This window comes from Coccinella septempunctata, chromosome 5 (genome assembly GCF_907165205.1).
Source record: "Coccinella septempunctata chromosome 5, icCocSept1.1, whole genome shotgun sequence".
Taxonomy (NCBI): domain Eukaryota; kingdom Metazoa; phylum Arthropoda; class Insecta; order Coleoptera; family Coccinellidae; genus Coccinella; species Coccinella septempunctata.
The window spans coordinates 19,548,612-19,566,649 of record NC_058193.1 but is presented as its reverse complement, the minus strand read 5'-3'; the positions used below and the strand labels follow the sequence as shown (position 1 = coordinate 19,566,649).

At 34.5% G+C, this 18,038-nt stretch overlaps 2 protein-coding genes across 3 annotated transcripts in view; both read right to left on the bottom strand.

Moving 5' to 3' along the window:
* Positions 1–945: 945 nt before the first annotated feature.
* LOC123313549 (E3 ubiquitin-protein ligase TRIP12-like) lies at positions 946–9,461 on the bottom strand. Of its 2 annotated transcripts, XM_044898485.1 has the most exons (5): positions 9,350–9,433; positions 9,007–9,245; positions 8,263–8,833; positions 3,595–3,969; positions 946–1,954 (listed from the first exon to the last, which is right to left on the bottom strand). In XM_044898485.1, exons 2-5 carry the CDS (start codon positions 9,232–9,234, stop codon positions 1,785–1,787), a joined length of 1,344 nt encoding a protein of 447 aa, XP_044754420.1. In that variant the 5' UTR covers positions 9,235–9,245; positions 9,350–9,433; the 3' UTR covers positions 946–1,784. The 2 variants fall into 2 exon arrangements, with proteins under 2 accessions (XP_044754420.1, XP_044754419.1); XM_044898484.1 differs by having other exon boundaries at positions 9,007–9,461.
* Positions 9,462–10,310: 849 nt separating this feature from the next.
* The window catches only part of LOC123314085, a 33,363-nt gene continuing 25,635 nt past the window's right edge, over positions 10,311–18,038 (bottom strand). Inside the window, exons 7-8 of the mRNA XM_044899199.1 lie at positions 12,149–12,455; positions 10,311–10,360 (exon numbers count right to left, since the gene is read on the bottom strand). Coding sequence (XP_044755134.1) covers positions 10,311–10,360; positions 12,149–12,455 — 357 coding nt within the window. The remainder of the gene's footprint in view (positions 10,361–12,148; positions 12,456–18,038) is intronic.

Below are 18,038 nucleotides of genomic sequence, written 5' to 3'. Positions count from 1 at the left end.
CATACGTTTGGATGATTCATACTTGAACTATTAATGTTCTTTTAAAAAAGGAGATGTCTTCCTTGCTTGACCTTAAAGCTGCTCTATATTTCAGCTCTGAATGCTACATTTATGTGACAAAACAGAAGCACACCAGGATACATTTCTGCTTTATAGATGCTCTGTAATATGTTCACCTGGGGGTTGACTTATCAGGCAATGAATCAAAAAATAATTTTTTGCTAAAATTAATTTTAGCTTCGAAATTTGTTGACAAAATGAAAATTAATTTTTTTCAGTTACGTCGAAATGAGTGCGGAGGAACCCTTTCGACATTGGCCGAAAACAAAATAAAATTTTTTTTTTGACATCCCAGAGCAAAAAAAATTTCATTTCCTTATGAGTATACTTATTTTGTAACATCCTCCATACTCCGCAAATTTTTCTTATGCAGGTATAATTTGTGTGGTATACAAAACGGGGACACCAGGAAACGGGGACTGATAAAATTCAGATAAACTCATAAAAATTTATTTACATTCAATACACTTAAAAAAAATTTTTTCAACTATCACATACATTCGAGGTCATGTGATCAGCCTAGATAAGTCTTTCAATCTCTCTTCTACATCCAGGTTAAAAACATCATTCAATTTTAAGAGTTTCAACTTCCTTATTGGATGAGATTCATTCAACATGTTTCAGGTTGGGATGTATATGTATATTGTCCTCATTGTTAGCCACCATAGTACGTAATATTTAACATTCACTTCATCATCACTAAGGCTGTGGTCCGTATATACACTTTGGTTTCTTCTGGTTAGTAAGTGGGCGGTCCGTAAATGTCGAATTCCTGACAATTCGGTTCAATATCTGTCACCAGAGTAACCGCTCTGGTAACTTTCGGTTACCAAATGTGTATATACGGACCATACGCTATATATCGTCTTTTAACCGATGAGTAGCCATTGCAGCATATTGGACTTTCGTTTTAACACCTGCACAATAAATTAATAATACAACAAGCAAATTTCAGTTTGTTCTAAAGATTCATATCACACTATAAATTCAATAGTATTTTTCATTCCATGAATTTCTCATTAGAGCTAGCTATGTTTGAAAAAGTAATCGATTAAGAGGGGTCTACACCGTTTCAGTGGTCAGTTCAAAAAGGAAAATGGTATGTCCACTTAGTTATATGGGGTTTCCATTGTAATTCAATAAAATCAGTTGGTCAGCTCGGAACGCCAGAAATATTTTTATTCGTCAAACGGAAAAAATAGAAACATTTTTCAATTGAAGAACAAATGGTCATTCATGTTGTTCACTTTCAGAGGTGAAATGAGTTTTTTCAATGAATTTCCACATAAAAAAATTTCTCGAAAAGTCTCGCCAGTGGCTACAATTCCAAACCTGCTGAAATTGAGAAAAGGCTTCGTTAAGTGCTGCCATCTTTTCGACGATAGTGGAAACTATTGTAATAGTCGCAACAACTACTGCTCGTTCAAGTGTACTGGCAACATCTCACATTCTGGTAGTCTTTCACCCCATTTACGGCTGAAACGGATGGCGAGAAAGTCCCGTGGTATAAAAACTCCTCTTAAGATGTAGAAAAATTCCTGATAATGCTTATTTCTGCAAACTGATACGGATTTTATATCCAATTTTTTTCAAGATTCTGGTATTTTTTGTATTCCTTCCGCTTTCTATTGAAACCTTCAGCAATATTGGATGTGAGGATCATCATTTTCTTGTTCCTTATTGAGGAAATGATGATGAAGTGGCACATCTGCCACTTGACCCGCTCATACAATACCAAAATAACCTACTCCGTGAATTAAAGCCACCTCAATAAATGTTTCCAACTGCTCCTTGCTTATTCCAACAGTCAAGTGAAGGGTATGGAAACAGGTTTGAGCGAAAGGATAAACGGTTGTACGCTTCACAGTGAAAGCTGGGGTAAGGCCAGCGAAACCTGAAAAAGAATAAAGTTGATTTTTACTGCCTCATTGTTTGAAATATCGATACATTTTCGCCAAAAGATCGTAAGCCTCGATTACTAATTTGTGCCTAACGATGTTTTGGCAAAATTTTGTCGTCATTGAAATTGTCAAGTAATATTCCAAACCAGCAGTGGGATTCTGTGACGTGTAGAATTCCATATATCGCTCAAAATCTATACGACTGGCATTCTGTGCACAGTCATTCTCGCATTTGGGCGACGAACGACATCGAAACGAGGCGATAGCTGCAGACGTATCGCTTGATGTCAAAAATCCCAAAATCGATGTATTGCTTCTCTTGATATTGTTGCTCCAATTCTCAGTATTCTATTTTATGTGCTAATTTTATTAAAAAAAATGTCAATATTCATCAGTTGAACTCTAGAAATAAAAATTCACTTTCAGGTAGTTCTTATATTTTATATTATTTATCAATGATACAAAAGGTATTGAGTGGAGCAAGTTTGAATCGAATTACTTCGATCACCTGTAACATTTTCATGGTGACTTTTTTTACTGCTCTCGAAGCACTAAACTGAGGCATTGAAATATCAAATTGGACATGTGGAATTCTACATGTCACCGAATTCCACTCCAGGTATGTACTGGGTAAATTCAAATTCGAATAAGTATAATTCCAGTCTATATAGATTTATTACATAAAAGATTCGTTAGAATATTTCAAAGAAAGATTTAAGATAAACATATTTTATAGTTAAGATAAAGAAATGAATTCTTGGAGAAAAAAGTTTTACAGGACGCCGAATTTGAAAAAAGGTTATATTTTTGTTCACAATAAAATGGACAACATCTTTTATAGCAGAAAATTAGTGAAGTTTCGTTCAATAACTTGAAAATCATAAGTGAAAAAAACATGCTATGCATATTTTTGGTCAATTTGAATTTTTAGAAAATGTAATCATCATGCTTTTGTCTTTATGACTTATGAGAAACATATTTAGTATAATTAACTTCTCATTATTTGTCAGAACGCTCTTTGACAACAAAATTTCTGAGGATTCTTTCCTGGTTCCTTTTCCGATCGGTATAATCGAAAATGTGACATTCTAAACTTTTCGTTATATTGTGTTCATAACCGAAGAAATGACGCCTGAGTTGAATTCGAAGTTAATAGCCAAAATCACGATATACATATATTTTGGGATCTCAAGATGGCGGTTTTGTGAGTCGTCATCCCGAGTTTTATTCGGGATCTCTAGATCCTGACTGGCCCTTCTAAGCCTTCGTTTTATCCAGTAGATTGTTCGAATATAATGAATTTTGGGATAGATAGTTTCATATATATTTTTAGTACATAGGTAATAAATAATAGAGAATAGTCTCTCCTAAACTCAGAATCAGAAGGAAAGACCTACAAAAACTGTAAATATATACAGAGGGCCCTAATTAAAAAAATGAAGTTGCATTCAATATGTTGTCCAGCCTGAATATATTTCAATTTTGATGTTGTTTGAAGTACTTTATGTATTTATTTTCATAATAGAGTTGAAGGGGGGGAGAAGTTATAGTGACGATATAGGGACGATTTATTTTGAGCATCGAGTCCTACATTCTGTTAAACAAAACATCCTGCTCATAATATACTACTTACCGTCAGCTGGTAAACGAGGACAAGCCGTCACGAACTCCAGGAATTTTTGCCTTCTTTCCTTACTCATTGTGGACAGGATATAGAACAACTGCTGTACTTCAGGGCTGTCGATCCCGAATCCGCTTAGTTCAACGTTTATCTCCAAATGGGGCAATGTCCAGTACTTATCGTTTTCCTCGCCGCAAATGAGGGATTGCAATTCCGACGGTTCGAATATTTGGAGGTAATCTAGATTTATCATCTTATGGAAGCCTGTCCTTAATGCCACCATTGCTTTTTCTACACCTTTATGCAGAAGAAATTTTTCAATTTTCTCGATATATAGGGCGGCATTATGTCTGGTCACTACAATGTCCCTTCCGCCAGGAATTAATTCTGAAACAAAATGATTGTATAAGAGAAAGTTTTCAATACTATTCGTTTCATGTGTGCTTTCTGAGAAAGTATAACATTCAATGCAAACTTTCTGCTACCGGCTTATACCAGTCTACATTTACAAGTCATCAACACTATTTTACAATAATAGTACGAGAGCTAGCAACGTCGATCTTTCGACGTTGCTTCTTGTTCTTACACAAGAATTTTCGGAAGGCTGATTTTTCAACATATGATATGAGAATCACTCGAACACAAAACGATACCTCTGCCAGGGGCCCGATAACATAATTTACATCTTTTTCATTGGTGTATTCGTTAAAGGACAAGATACTATCATCGACAAACCTCACTCTGTCAATCATCTAGGAAAAACTATTCCATCGAATTCAAGAATAGGTATCACGTCAAATTATGATTTCCTATGGGAACTGAAAGCATGGGATTAAGTTCCTATAGGATCTAATTCCTACACATTCGAGAATCGGGCCCCTGATGGGAGACGTCGCGTTCTCCAGTGCGCAGAGCTTTTTTAAGGTAAGCGCACATACATCGGCATCGGACGGACGGCATGGAAGGAACGGCACGGAAGCGGCGCAATTTTTATGAAGGTATCGCACATATAACATCGGAATCGCCGGAAGAATAGGTTAGTTGCGAATATGTCTTCAAGCGTTGAGAAAATTGCGATTGCTCTGGAAGAAGAAAATTTTCGAAAAACGAAGGCGGTGTTGACGAATGTGGATTAATGATATACATGAATGTAGAAAAAGGAAGGTTTTGGAGAATATGTACTCTTATTTAGTCCTATTTTAGTTCTTCAATTGGAATCCATAAGAGGAGCCACTGAAGAAAAGTGATAAATTATAGTTCCATACCCACAGTTTTCGTGAAAATTCATATTTCTGCCTTGCTTATTAGAATGACAACCGTTATATTTACAACAAATGAGCTGCTGTAGGTAGAGATTTGCAAAATGACGAAGATGCCGCAGCAATCTTCGATTGGTATAGCACATATTTCGGGATCGGCTGGCAAGGCACGCATCGGTCGGAATTTAATCCTCGTTCCTCAATTCCCGTCGGATGCGATGCGATGCGATGCCTGCCGTCCGCACATATGTGCGTTGCTCCATTCGGTTCCGTTGAAAGTATTTTATTCCGATCCGTACCGTCCGTCCGATGCCGTTGTATGTGCGCTTACCTTTATAGGTAAAATATGAAATTGCAATCATTTTAGGAAGATTTATTTCTGTTGCATTTACTTCGGAACTCAATTAAGAATATAAATTTTTTGGGCAGAAGTTTTGGCCGTTGCTAAATGCCTGGCAGACGCCATTTTTGATGAAGAAAATAATGCAATTTCAAACCATTTCAGGAAGGTTGAAATTTTGCTATTTTAATATTCACATACATATTGAAGATTGGAACATGAAATTGGCAGACTTCAATTCGGTTGCTAAAAGAAGGGAGACGACTTTAAACTGTATATTAGAAGAGATATAAAGTCAGGGCCGTCGCTAACCAAACTGGCGCCCTAGGCAAAGCCCTAAATTGGCGCCCTAATAAAGAGAAATCATCTTTGATGAATCGCGTAAACTGAGTATGAAAAAATTGCATCTTTTCTAAATAATTCAATCAGCAATAGAAACATAATTCAACAACAAAAGTCAGCATAGTTTCGAATTATCTAGTACAAAAATTTGAAATACTTTTGGTATTGATAAAAGGTGAATGATATATAAAGGATGTTGGCAAATAAATCGCGGAATTTTTCAACAGGTGATTCCTCTGCGAAAATTGAGGGGGTTTTTCATATAAACTGATAAAGCTCCTTCTTCGAAAAGTTTCAAGCTGTATGAGAATGAGAAAAAAATAGTTGAAGAAATGAAATTTTTGTGGCAGGCTAAAATAGGTATCAGAGAGATTTTACAGCCGTATGCTAGATTTTTCAACACCATCCGTTTATGCACAAACGTTGCTTTTACGTGCATAATACAAGAGTCATAAAAGATTTACAATGAATCGTTTTCTTTTCAACACATATTTTCAAATTGAGAAATTTTGTTGAAAGATCTATAGTTAAAAAATGGAAGAGAGAGGGAGAAAATAACTTTATTGACATTAGTCAAATGGCTAGAGACCGAGGTCTTCCTACAATTATGCATTCATTTTAAATTCTGAAAAATCACAGAACTATATTTTTCTTCAAACCATAGGATCCAAAAGTATTCCCTCAGTTGAGAAGATATTACGAATATTAAATATTGAATGTATTATTAAGGATTTCCTATAATTTTCTATCCTGTTACCCGGTGGCGAATCAATGCTTGAAAAATACCGAGTTATAGAGCTGTTCAAAGTGATAACTTATTTTGCACAAGCAATAAGCGCAAATGATATAATTGATTGATTCAGGAAAGAACTATATATGAACTTTTTCCTTTTCTTACGAATACTGAATATTAATATGGAAATAAAATACTTTCTCAAGTCTTTACACTCCACCCCGGAATCAGCTTCCTGAATTCTGATTGGAGAATTGAAAATTAAAATACTGCCCTATATGCGAGAAGCCGCCCCAAAACCTCCAAAAACAGTAGTTGTTAATATTCATCAAAGCAAAGCCGAAAAGTTTGATAAGTTATAACATAAATAACTCTCAAAAGGGCGAAGTGGCTACTACAGTGCGGAACCTACAGGCTGTCTGGGATATTTATGAGAAGAATGCGAATTCGGCACCTTTGATGTTTTTTTTATGGCCCTGCATATTGCGTTCGCCAATGAGTCCGCGCCTAGATTAATTTCTGGGTATTCCTCTTGTTGCTAACTGAATTGCATTTATTTTCATTCGGTACATAAGTTTATTATGTTATTGACCTTTTCAACTCATACCTTACCATCCCAGTATAAGGTTCACTATAGAAGATGAAACTGAAAACAAGATTCCTTTCTTAGACCTTTTAATAACCAGAAAAGAAAACAATTTGACTACCTGTTTGTACACAAAAACTATAAGTTCCAACAGGATTATAAACTACTACAGCAACTATAGTAACACCCAAAAAGGCAACACTGTAATTAGTCTGATGTATAGAGCATTGTTTGTGACAACAAATTTAAAGACGAGATTATACAGAAATTTTAAAGGAAAACAACTACCCACGATACATAATTAAACGTGTTGTGAATAAGTCCAAAGAAAAAGTAATATGTACAAGAAACAACACTCAGCATAAAAACAAAGAACCCACATAACGCTGCAGATTTCCTTTCATACCTGGACTCTCACATAAAATTTCTAGGATCTTCAAAAAGATTAATAGCAACTGTACTTTCTACAACAATACCACAACGAAGAAATACTTCGCACAGTTGGAACATAGTGTTCCGACAAATCTGCAATCATCAGTTGTATATAACATTCCATGCTCTAACTGCGACAAGGCCTACATCGGACAGACAAAACGGCTATTGAAAGACAGAATCAGACAACATAAAACAGACTCCAACAACATCACACATAGGGATAAAACTGCTCTGACATTCAAAGAAGGACATAAATTCAATTTTGAAGAAACATCAGTACTTGACCATGAAAACTACAACTACCGGGGGAACATAAGTGAAATGATTCATATAACACTAAATAAAACAGTGAATTATTATAGAGAGGATGTCTATAGACTCAGCACCATATATAACAGCCTATTAGTTAGAAAATAATCGGGATTCTGTTTGATAACTTCTATGCTCCCTTGTCAACTTAAAAACTGCACTCTGTGATCCTAACCAATTAATAATATAGTAAATAATAGTATATAAGTAAAGAAATAAAACTATAGGTACGATCATTTTAAAAGAAGCATACAGTGGAACAGATTGATGTATTTTATTGTGGTGACTCAATTCCTGTGAAATCATTATTGTAGGAATGCGAAATTTGTCATGTTCAATATTTTTCGCCTTGATAAAGGTCCGATTTGAGACCGAAACGTCGTTGTTTTTTATGTAAAAAGGAGTATCGATTAATATACAAGCTATCCAAATACCTGAAAGAGTTTTTCATAAAGTTTATTATTTTCTTGACTAAGCTCAAACTGCTGCCCTTAAATCCTAGCGCCCTAGGCGGCCGCCTACCCCCAAGCGACGGCCCTGTATGAAGTCCCTACTGTATTCAAGAACAATTTTCATAGGAGAATATTCGCGTGCCTATACTACCGTTAGAGCGGATGTCAATTATAATATTACTGATATATTATATAGGTACATATATTAGGCTTTCACAACTCACCCACGTCATGATTAGGTACCACGAAGACCAAATGATAAGATTCTACAGTTTCCCATTCATCATGCAACTTCTTCAATAAATTGTTCCTAGTTTTTGGAGATAGGCTTTGATTATTCGAAATCCTCTTCTCTTCTTGGATCATTTCTTTGATAGGTAAGAGTGTTTTGAAAAGTTCCTCACTGACGTGTTTCAAATCGTATATAGTTAATTGCGACTCTTCTATCAGAAGCCATTTGAACACTGGCAGTGATAAGGGTAAGTCTAATAAATGCCCTTCCATTAATGCCTTAGCCATTATTTGACCAATTATATGGAATTTTTCTTCTATTGATGCATTTTCGAAACCAACTCCTTTCCCTTTTTTGTTACCCATATAGAAATCTGGATATAGTTCTCTGGAGTGAATATACCCGGTCCTAGTCACACTCGATTTCGTCCATAATTTATACTTCTCTTTCTGCAATTCCTTTCCGACTTCTGAATATAACTCTCTTTTAACACCAACACCAGAACCATTTTCTCCAAAGAAGAGGACGTTCCAAGTGGAAAACGAATCGGTATGTAGCAGCGCCTGAAAAGATTTTTGAAGGGTCACCAAACATTTTTTAGCTATTCACTTAGAGAAAATTTACAGATTTATTGAAACAACAGTAAATAGGAAATAAGTCAACAAAAAATAGGTAGCCAGATAAAAATGATAACAAATCAATTCATCATCATAACCATTTTCAAAATTGATCTCACCTCACGAAACTCATCCAGAACCAACCCTCTGTCCATTTGTATCAACGGATATCGATTATCAAATATCAGTGCATCAGAATATTCTTTATAATAATCCATCACGGCTCTGAAGGCTCGATGTCTGTCCAAAGCCACCACACTGAATGCCAGTTTCTTAGTTTTATACGATAAATGGTAAGGACACGACGTGATCCAAAACATCCAATCGGGGTAGCTTCGCACAAGCATATTGAGAGGATCTGTCAAAGAATCGAGCACCAGACGGTCGATAGAAGGATTCACGAACATCTTTGGGTCAATAATAAATTTGTGGTCCAACGAGGAATACAAAGAAGCCCAATACCTATTCAATCCATAAAGGATTTGCAATAAATGCACTACTTGCTCCAAATATTGGTCGTCATCTATGAACACTTTTTTTTGCAAGTATTCTCCGATTATGAGGTCTTTCGGTTGCAAATCTGAAAAAAATTAAATTCCTCAATTATACTCGAAAAGAAATTATATTGGTTACACACTTCGTAAATAGCGTAGTTGAGAGAACAGCTCTGATAAAGAGATATAGTAGGTGTAGACTGTAGACCATAAAACCAGTCATTTTTCAACGAAATGGCCATCAAGGCTGTCGTTCAATGACGATCGTGTAACACTATACCTGTTAATTTTTTTGCATGAAGTTTAGCTTAGTGGAAGAAGATCTATGGGTAGGGTCACAATTGAACTTATATAAGGTTTCGATGCACTGTTGTTCCTCCAGTGTCGTCACAGAGAGTTACCTCAATGATGTTTGAGGTTTTGAGGTCACATTTCAATGTGAGATAGAGAACACCTAGCCTAGAGGATCACCTAAAACCCCATATGTAGTATCTAGCCGTTAAAACCATTCTATCTCTTGAACAGAATCACCGATTTGTCCGAAATTTGAAATGAAGATAGCTTTCATGAGGTTCCAGAAAACTCCAATCGAATATCATTCGATTTGCAGGACCGTATCACATAAATTTGGACCTCGATTTGGACAGTTCTCAAAAGTTCGCGAAATCACCCTATATAATGAATTTCATAATTTCTTCGATAGCTGCGTAAACTGTAAGATTCGTTTATTCAATTCGCCAAATAATATTGCATGCCACCATCCAGAATGCAGAGGACTGATTTTTTTCTCTTAATAGTGACAATAATTTTTTCTCCCGTGTTGATATTTAACATTTATGTCATAACGAATTGAATTTTGAATCTTTATGAATAATCAATTGAATATACATTATCAAATGTTAATTTCAGTTTTCAATTGATCGAATACATCAGTTTTCTGAAGCGTAACTTAATGATTGGTCTTCAACAATTATTAAACCTATAAAAGTCATAAAATAAAACAAAAACTTATCGGTTCTCATTGTCTGTTCGAAATGAAGGCATTTGAATAAATTTCTCAGCCCTTTTACTTATATTGCAAGGCCTTCATTTCGAACAGACAATGAGAGCCGCTTAGTTTTCGTTTTATTTTGCCCATTTCTTATCCATCACTTTATAGTTTATTCTTGCTAATTAATAATTTAAAGACCCATCCTTGAGTTACGCTTCGGAAAACTGATCAAATGAAAACAGAAATTAATATGCAATAATGCATATTCAATGGACCAGTTCAGGTACGTTTGCCTACCTTGTAAATAATAGGAAAAACTCATTCCATGGAAACGCATTTCTTTTAAATTATATTTGTGCCTTTCGGTTGCTTTCATCATTTTACAATCCTTGGAATATCCCCGTCTCTCAGATCCAAGTGATATAAAATAAAATTTATATTGAATTTTCTAGGTGAGTTTTGACATTTTTTCGGGCGCATTTTGGCATTTTTCGTATTTCGTGCATTATATTCATGGTTTCATCCATAGATTAATAATTTATTTATTATCAGACTATGGTTTCATCACAGAACGTCTCAACTACTAATGTGTTCTGTGATGAAACCATAGTCTAATAATAAATAAATTATTAATCTATGGATGAAAGCATAAATATAATGCACGAAATACGAATGAATAAATTATAAGTCTATGGAAAATATAATGTACGAAACACGAAAAAAAATCCCGAATAATGTCAAAACTCACCTTGAAAGTTCAAAATAAATTTTCTTTTACATTACTTGTATTTGAGAGCCGGGGACATTCAAAGGATTGTAAAATGATGAAAGCAACCGAAAGGCACAAATTTAAAAAAAATACGTTTCCATTAAAAGAATTGTTTCTATTATTATTATTTACAAGGTTGGCAAACGTTCCTGAACTCGTCCATTGATTGAATTCATAAAGATTCAAATTTCACTTTCTTGAGATGAATAGGAGGTTAAATATCGACACGAGAGAAATTAATTAATTATTGTCACTATTAAGAGGAAAAAATCAGTCCTCTGCATTCTGGATGATGCAATATTATTTGGCGAATTGAATGAACGAATTTTACAGTTTACGCAGCTATCGAAGAAATCATGAAATTCATTGTACAGGGTGATTTCGCGAACTTTCAAGAACTGTCCAAATTTATGTGATACGGTTCTTCAAATCGAATGATATTTGATTGCAGTTTTCTGGAACCTCATGACAGCTATCTTCATTTCAAATTTCGGATAAATCGGTGATTCCGTTCAGGAGATAGAGTGGTTTTAATTTAATTGCCATTCAAATTTGAAAAACACCCTGGAAATCAGAGTGTAGAACAACTAGATACTACATATGGGAGTTTTTCGTGATCCTCTAGGTGCGTGTTCTCTATATCACATTAAAATATTTCCCATCTTATCCGGGACGGCCTGTATATTTGGAATCACAAAAAAATATGGGGCCGGAAATATTTTCAAACCTCAGAGAGGTCGTAATACGAAGTATGAGTTCCATGTATAATAATAAAACATTTTTTTCGTTTTATAGTGTTCGAACTTCGAAAATATTTTATAGATACCTACGCAATTTCACTGTCTCGTTTCAAAAAAAGACGTACATGAAAGTTTTTCGATAAACTATCAAAGCAATCACGTAATTTTCAAATACCTCTTCTGCTCTTCTGCTATATGTTTCCTTCATAGCGTTTTATGGGAATCGTGAGTGCGTATCATCCATTAGAATAAAATGTGCATACTTACGTTTCACAACTTTAGGTATATCCATATCTTTAACTTTGTATGTGAACACGTAATTATATTCGAAAATGTTGAATAGAGGGATCCTTTGGTTGAGACGTATGGCTTCTACTAGAGTAAAGTGGGAAGGTAGAAGATAGTCATTTAGGTACAGCTCAATTTTTCCCTCGATCGATTCGTTCCATTCTTTATATCGATCATTACTATTCATTATATGTATCACATAAGATTCTAGGTACTGAATCCTGGTGAATGGGAAGACTGAATTCATGCACACTAAGACACGATGATCTGGTGTCAGGACAGAAATCTGAAAAGCAAAATGATGGATAATAAAAATAAAAAGTAGTGAAATTGAAATAATAATTCACGGATTTATATTTTTGATTTGTATGAGATAAAAAACAAACATCTTTCATTTTTCGAAATTATTTGATTATAAGTTCAGTAGTTATCAGTTCTAGTCAGTGTGTTTCATTCGATATTGTTGCATTTGTAGTCTCCCTGAAAGCTTGAAGTCAAGTTTGCCTATTAGAAAAGTGAAAAGTAAAAAAGACGCATGCATATGGGGAAAATGGACGAGTTCAGAAACATTTGCCAACCTTGTAAATATTCGACAAAAAGCTTACATTGGAAACGGTTTTTTTTTAATTAAATTTGTGCCTTTTGCGGTTGCTTTGAGCCGACTCTCAAATCCAAGTAATTATTCAGTCGTTTTTTTTCTTGTTCTGTGCATTACATTTATGGTTTCATCACAACGTCTCAACTACTATGTGTTCTGTGATAGTGTCAAAGTTTTATAACTACAATCCTTTCAAGAATGATTGACATCCCAGTAGGTGTTGAAAGTCCATACGCAGCCTAATATCTGGTCACAAAAGATTTTCGAAAATGTCTGTAGTTTAAATCACAGAACAAATTTATATAAATATAACCTGAAAAGGTATTTGAAAATTCAGAGCATATCTATCCATAGACATTCAGAATTGATTCAATTATGTTTCCAATTTGTACGATCAAATTAAGAACATAAACAGCAGTACAAAATTCAAATCATCATCGGCCAGTACATAGATTCACATATACCTAATAGGAATAGGTCTATGATAAATCACTCATAGACTTAGAGACATGGACTGAGAAATTGGCTATTTGATAGAAAGAGAGAAATGATCGTCGGGCCATTACCTATCTCTTTTCGGTTCACTTAGAGGTGAGTGCGGACCAATCAAAATTCTAGAAAAAGATAACTAGCATGCCCGATGTTCAGTTTTTCTCAGTCACTTTTTGTATCTGTATTTCATGCATATACAGGGTGATTTTTTTAAGTGTTTCATTAGAAGTTTTCGAGGAAGGAATTGTAATACAGATTCAAGATTTTGGATTTTCGTTTTAGAGAACATGAACTTTAATTGCAAAATATTTTCAAGCGGAATCTACTTCCGGTTTCACCGGAAACGAATGTAACTTCGTTATTTCAAATGCAACACCCTGTATATTTTTACATATTCGAATTCTTCGTTTAATTTTACACTGATTTGATGTATGATATGTGCAACCACTCAAGCGGTTTTTGAATTATAACCTGATTATCAAATTTTTTGAAAAAAAGGTTGTCACAGATTAGTGTCCATATCTTCGAAATCCCTCATTATAAGAATTTCTTTATGCGAAAGTAGAACTAAAGAAAGTACGCTGATAGTGTTTCTTGTATAACTTATGAGGAAATATTATACAGGGTGTCTGAAAAAGGGCCCCAAACTGAGCCTCGATAAAACTATGAAATCTCACTTTTTTCAAATGGCAACCCTATAATTTTGTAATTCCAATCGATTGCCCGTCAAAAACTACTTAGAGTGTCCCCAACATTCCATGCCACTAAAATCAGTAATTTCGCCGCAATTGAATAAAATTCGAATTTCGGGAATAAATCAAGGTTTCTTAGTCTAACCATAGATTTATTAAAATAGAAATTTTCAAGAAGGCTATGTCCAATCTACAACCAAATATGGCCGACATGAATTTCCGGTTAAAGTGACAGTCAAAACCAAATTAACCTAATTCTTTTGATTGACAACCTGTTGACGTTTCAAAAATCATGTTTTTAATATTAACATTTCATTATTTAACTGAAAAATTACTTCCCTACTACATAACGAGGCGGATTATTTAGGAGATTCTAGTGCAGATTCAAGGAGATGTAACTTACGAACGACCGAATGTTGAATATTATTTTCATCTATTCTGATACTCGTGATTAGGTAGGTTGAGCTATTTTTGATCTCTGAATTTCTTATCATTCCAATTCTACATCAATCACTTTGTTATTATGTTATTTACTAAACTTTCTCTATCTTCATTCTCTTTTTTTTTGTTTCAGATATGTTTTCAATTTCGAGATGTACAAGGGAACAAGAAAATTTATCACAATGAAAGAGCCGGCCCGATAATTTAAATAGCTCATTATGTGAATAAATTCAATATAACTAAGCTTTTATAGGGACAGATTTTTGCTGAGGTTTTTATCGTGGTTGTTTTGTATCATACATATATGTGGATGTTACTTGATTTACATTTCCTCTGCTTATACTGAGATTTTATATGGGAAACAGGTTTTACGATCAACAATTCTATTTCTTCTCAAATACCATATTGTTTGATATATTTCATCCTCAAATATGTATTTGCATTTGGCTGACTGATATATAAATGTGCTCCTCTGGAAAATACTGTTTATAGAATATTTATGAAAAATAAATAAATTGCTGAAATTCTAACTTTCTCCTACCTTGATGTTATTTTTTATGTAATGTAAATTTGCAGCTTCTATCATGAATTCCAAATCTGTTTTCAATATTAATGGTAGAAGCTGTAAATTTACAATGAAGGTGAAAACAACGAAAAGTATGTATATAGGTATAGTACGCCTGTAAATTCAAAATTCCCGCCATTCAATATCTACTTCCACAACCAAATATGGCGGCATATAAATGACATTTGGTGTTGCCACAAATTACTTAGGACTTTTCACTTCTTGTATATTAGTGTTCTGTGTATGACACTGAAATTATACAGGGTCTTTCACGAGGAACCTCACCCATATTTATACGGGAAACTACTGAACGTATTTTCATGAAATTCAGCACTTATAAGTATTTCACGATGCTGATGAAATCTAAAATATTTTCAAGGCATGAGCACCTCCGGTTTTTCCGGAAATGACGTCAACTTCCGTTTTTCAAATTAGAACACCATTTTTTTATTGCAGAAATAGATTCCTTAGAAAATTTCAAGTTATTTTGATGTAACATTTTTCAGTTTTGGTTGGAAAATTCTCTCTGAGCGGGAAAATTCGAAAAAAAAAATCGAAAATAGAGCTCCGCTGAAACAAGAATAACTTCGAGGTTTTTGGATGGAAAATTTTCATTTTTGGGATTTTTCAAGATGTAAGATTGATGTATCCACTTTAAAAATCGAAATCGCGATTCATGATACAGGGGGTGAAAAAATCGATTTCAAAGTTAGGGATGACAAAATCGTGAAAAATCAATTTTTTCAAATTAGAACCCCATTTTTTTAAGGCAGATATTGAATCTACGTTAAAAAATAATGTGAGTGTATGCATCACACCCTTGGCCTAAAGTGGATATTTTCTGAGTTATTCACAAAAAACTGTTTTTCGTCTTGAATTTTCAGCTATTTCTTTTCCCTTCACGCCAAAAAGATGAAATTTTCAGGAACTGTTGCTTAAACCATGTTTAAGCTCGACTATTGGTCGACTATTTAGTTTGGGTAGTGGTTACTTTGCAAGGTAACAGGTATTATTATTATGAACTCTTTATTGCCGGACAGTTCTCATGGTTTTTACATATTGCCAGAGCCCTTGAGAGTCCGCCGTAAGTGCGGGCGCGAGGTCATGCGAGGCCATGCACCATCTGTCGTTTACACTGTAATGTGTTGAACTTACGGTGACTTAGTGCATATAGTCACTGTAGTTGTATATATAGCCACTGTGTTAATAGTCACTGTAGTTGAACTATTATTGCAGCGCTAGGGTGAGCAGTTGCGGAACTATAGTATGGATGTTGTTCTTTTCATAAACTCAAAGGCTAAACGTTTCATGAGTGTTGAATTTGGATGCGCGTTTTTTGTTTGAAAAGACTGAAAGTAAATATGAGGAGTTTTCGCTTAGTGAATTAAATAAACTGTGTATATTATCATTCGAATTTAGGTGCCTCTTTGTGCCCGATTTCTATGGTTATAGCCATATTCAGGTTACTCCGATTGCCGCCTAAGGGCGTATAGCTTATTCTGCAACGCAAATACGGTTCATCGTTTATTTTTGTAGTTTGTGAAATGAATTTGATCGAGTTTCAGTAAAGTGTTATAATGGAAAATAAATTAATTTGTGTTTTGTGTGAAGAAAGTAGCCGTAGAATAATATTGTCTTCAGAGGAAATTTTCAAAAAATGTCGAAATATTTTGAATGTCAGAAAGAAACATAATCTGAAATACAAAGACATCTTTTTGCCCGATGAATATACAGACTGTGGTTATGAAAAAATATGTAATTCCTGAAACCGTAAGTTCTGAAAAACAAAATGAAAAAGCAAGATTAGTCTGTGTACCTACAGATAATCGCTTTCCAACCAAGCCGTTGATACCTGTGAAAACCATGAGAACTGTCCTCCTCATGGGGTAACTTCTTTTGATAATCCCCCAAGTAACATATATGAAATTCAGCTTTTATACTATAATGTAATAGTCCGAGAGCTGGCAACGAAAATCGGCAAGAGTTTTGTAATGGGTCATATTTAAATATTAGTTAGTTTTGGTGGTGTACATTAGTCAGCACCCACTATCAAGGTCTGGTGGTGGAACATCTAGCGACGACGCGCTTTGATGTAAGTAGGTATATGAAATTACAACATACTCTACAAGTATTTTGTAATGATTGATAATATTCACTCAGCTAGTTTATAGAACAGAAAATTTGAGAAAGTGGTCACACCTTATTTTAGTGAAACGCGGTGGGCCAGTACCCCATAGAAGTTGCTGCCTTAACGATGTAGTTTCAAGAGATTTGTAATGGCTGAAAATGCATTTATTGCTCAAATATCATATATTATTTGGGAATAAAATAGTCAGACCACATATCAATAGAACAGAGGCAGTCAGCAGTCACCCAAATTACGGAAATTGTAATTTTACATAAATCGAATAGCGTCGCCGCCAGTTGTTCCCCTACCTGACCTTGAGAGTGTACAGGGTGGGCAAAATTGGTGATACCTGAATTACAACTTCTTCAACCCAACAAGATACAGGAAAATGCATAGCATATTACGGTCGTCTTTTTTCGAGAAACTGATATTGCCATCAACTGCATTACTCTATCTTCTTTTGTTTTCGAGTTATAGGTCAAAATTAAAATTTCAACTTTGGTTATTATCTCCGTTTCTGTTTAAGCTAGGATGTTGAAATGAAAACACTATACAGACACTTTTTTGATAGCAATCCAGTCACTATGATTTTTTCCAACAGGTATATTTGATGAGCTATAACATAAAGATGTATTTTTTCTTATGAAAACAGTAGTTTAAAATGGCTTAGAAAGACTGAGGATGATGTATAATATATTTCTGAAACGGTAAAAAAATGGCATTTTAAACTACTGATTTCATAAGAAAAAACACAACTTTACGTTATAGCTCAGCAAATAAACCTGTAGGAAAAAAACATAGTACAACACTGGATTGCTATCAAAAAAGTGTCTGTATAATGATTTCATTTCATCATCTTAGCTTTAACAGAAACGGAGATAAGGACCAAAGTTGAAATCGCCCAAATTTAAATTTTGGCCTATAACTCAAAAACAAAAGAAGATAGAGAAATG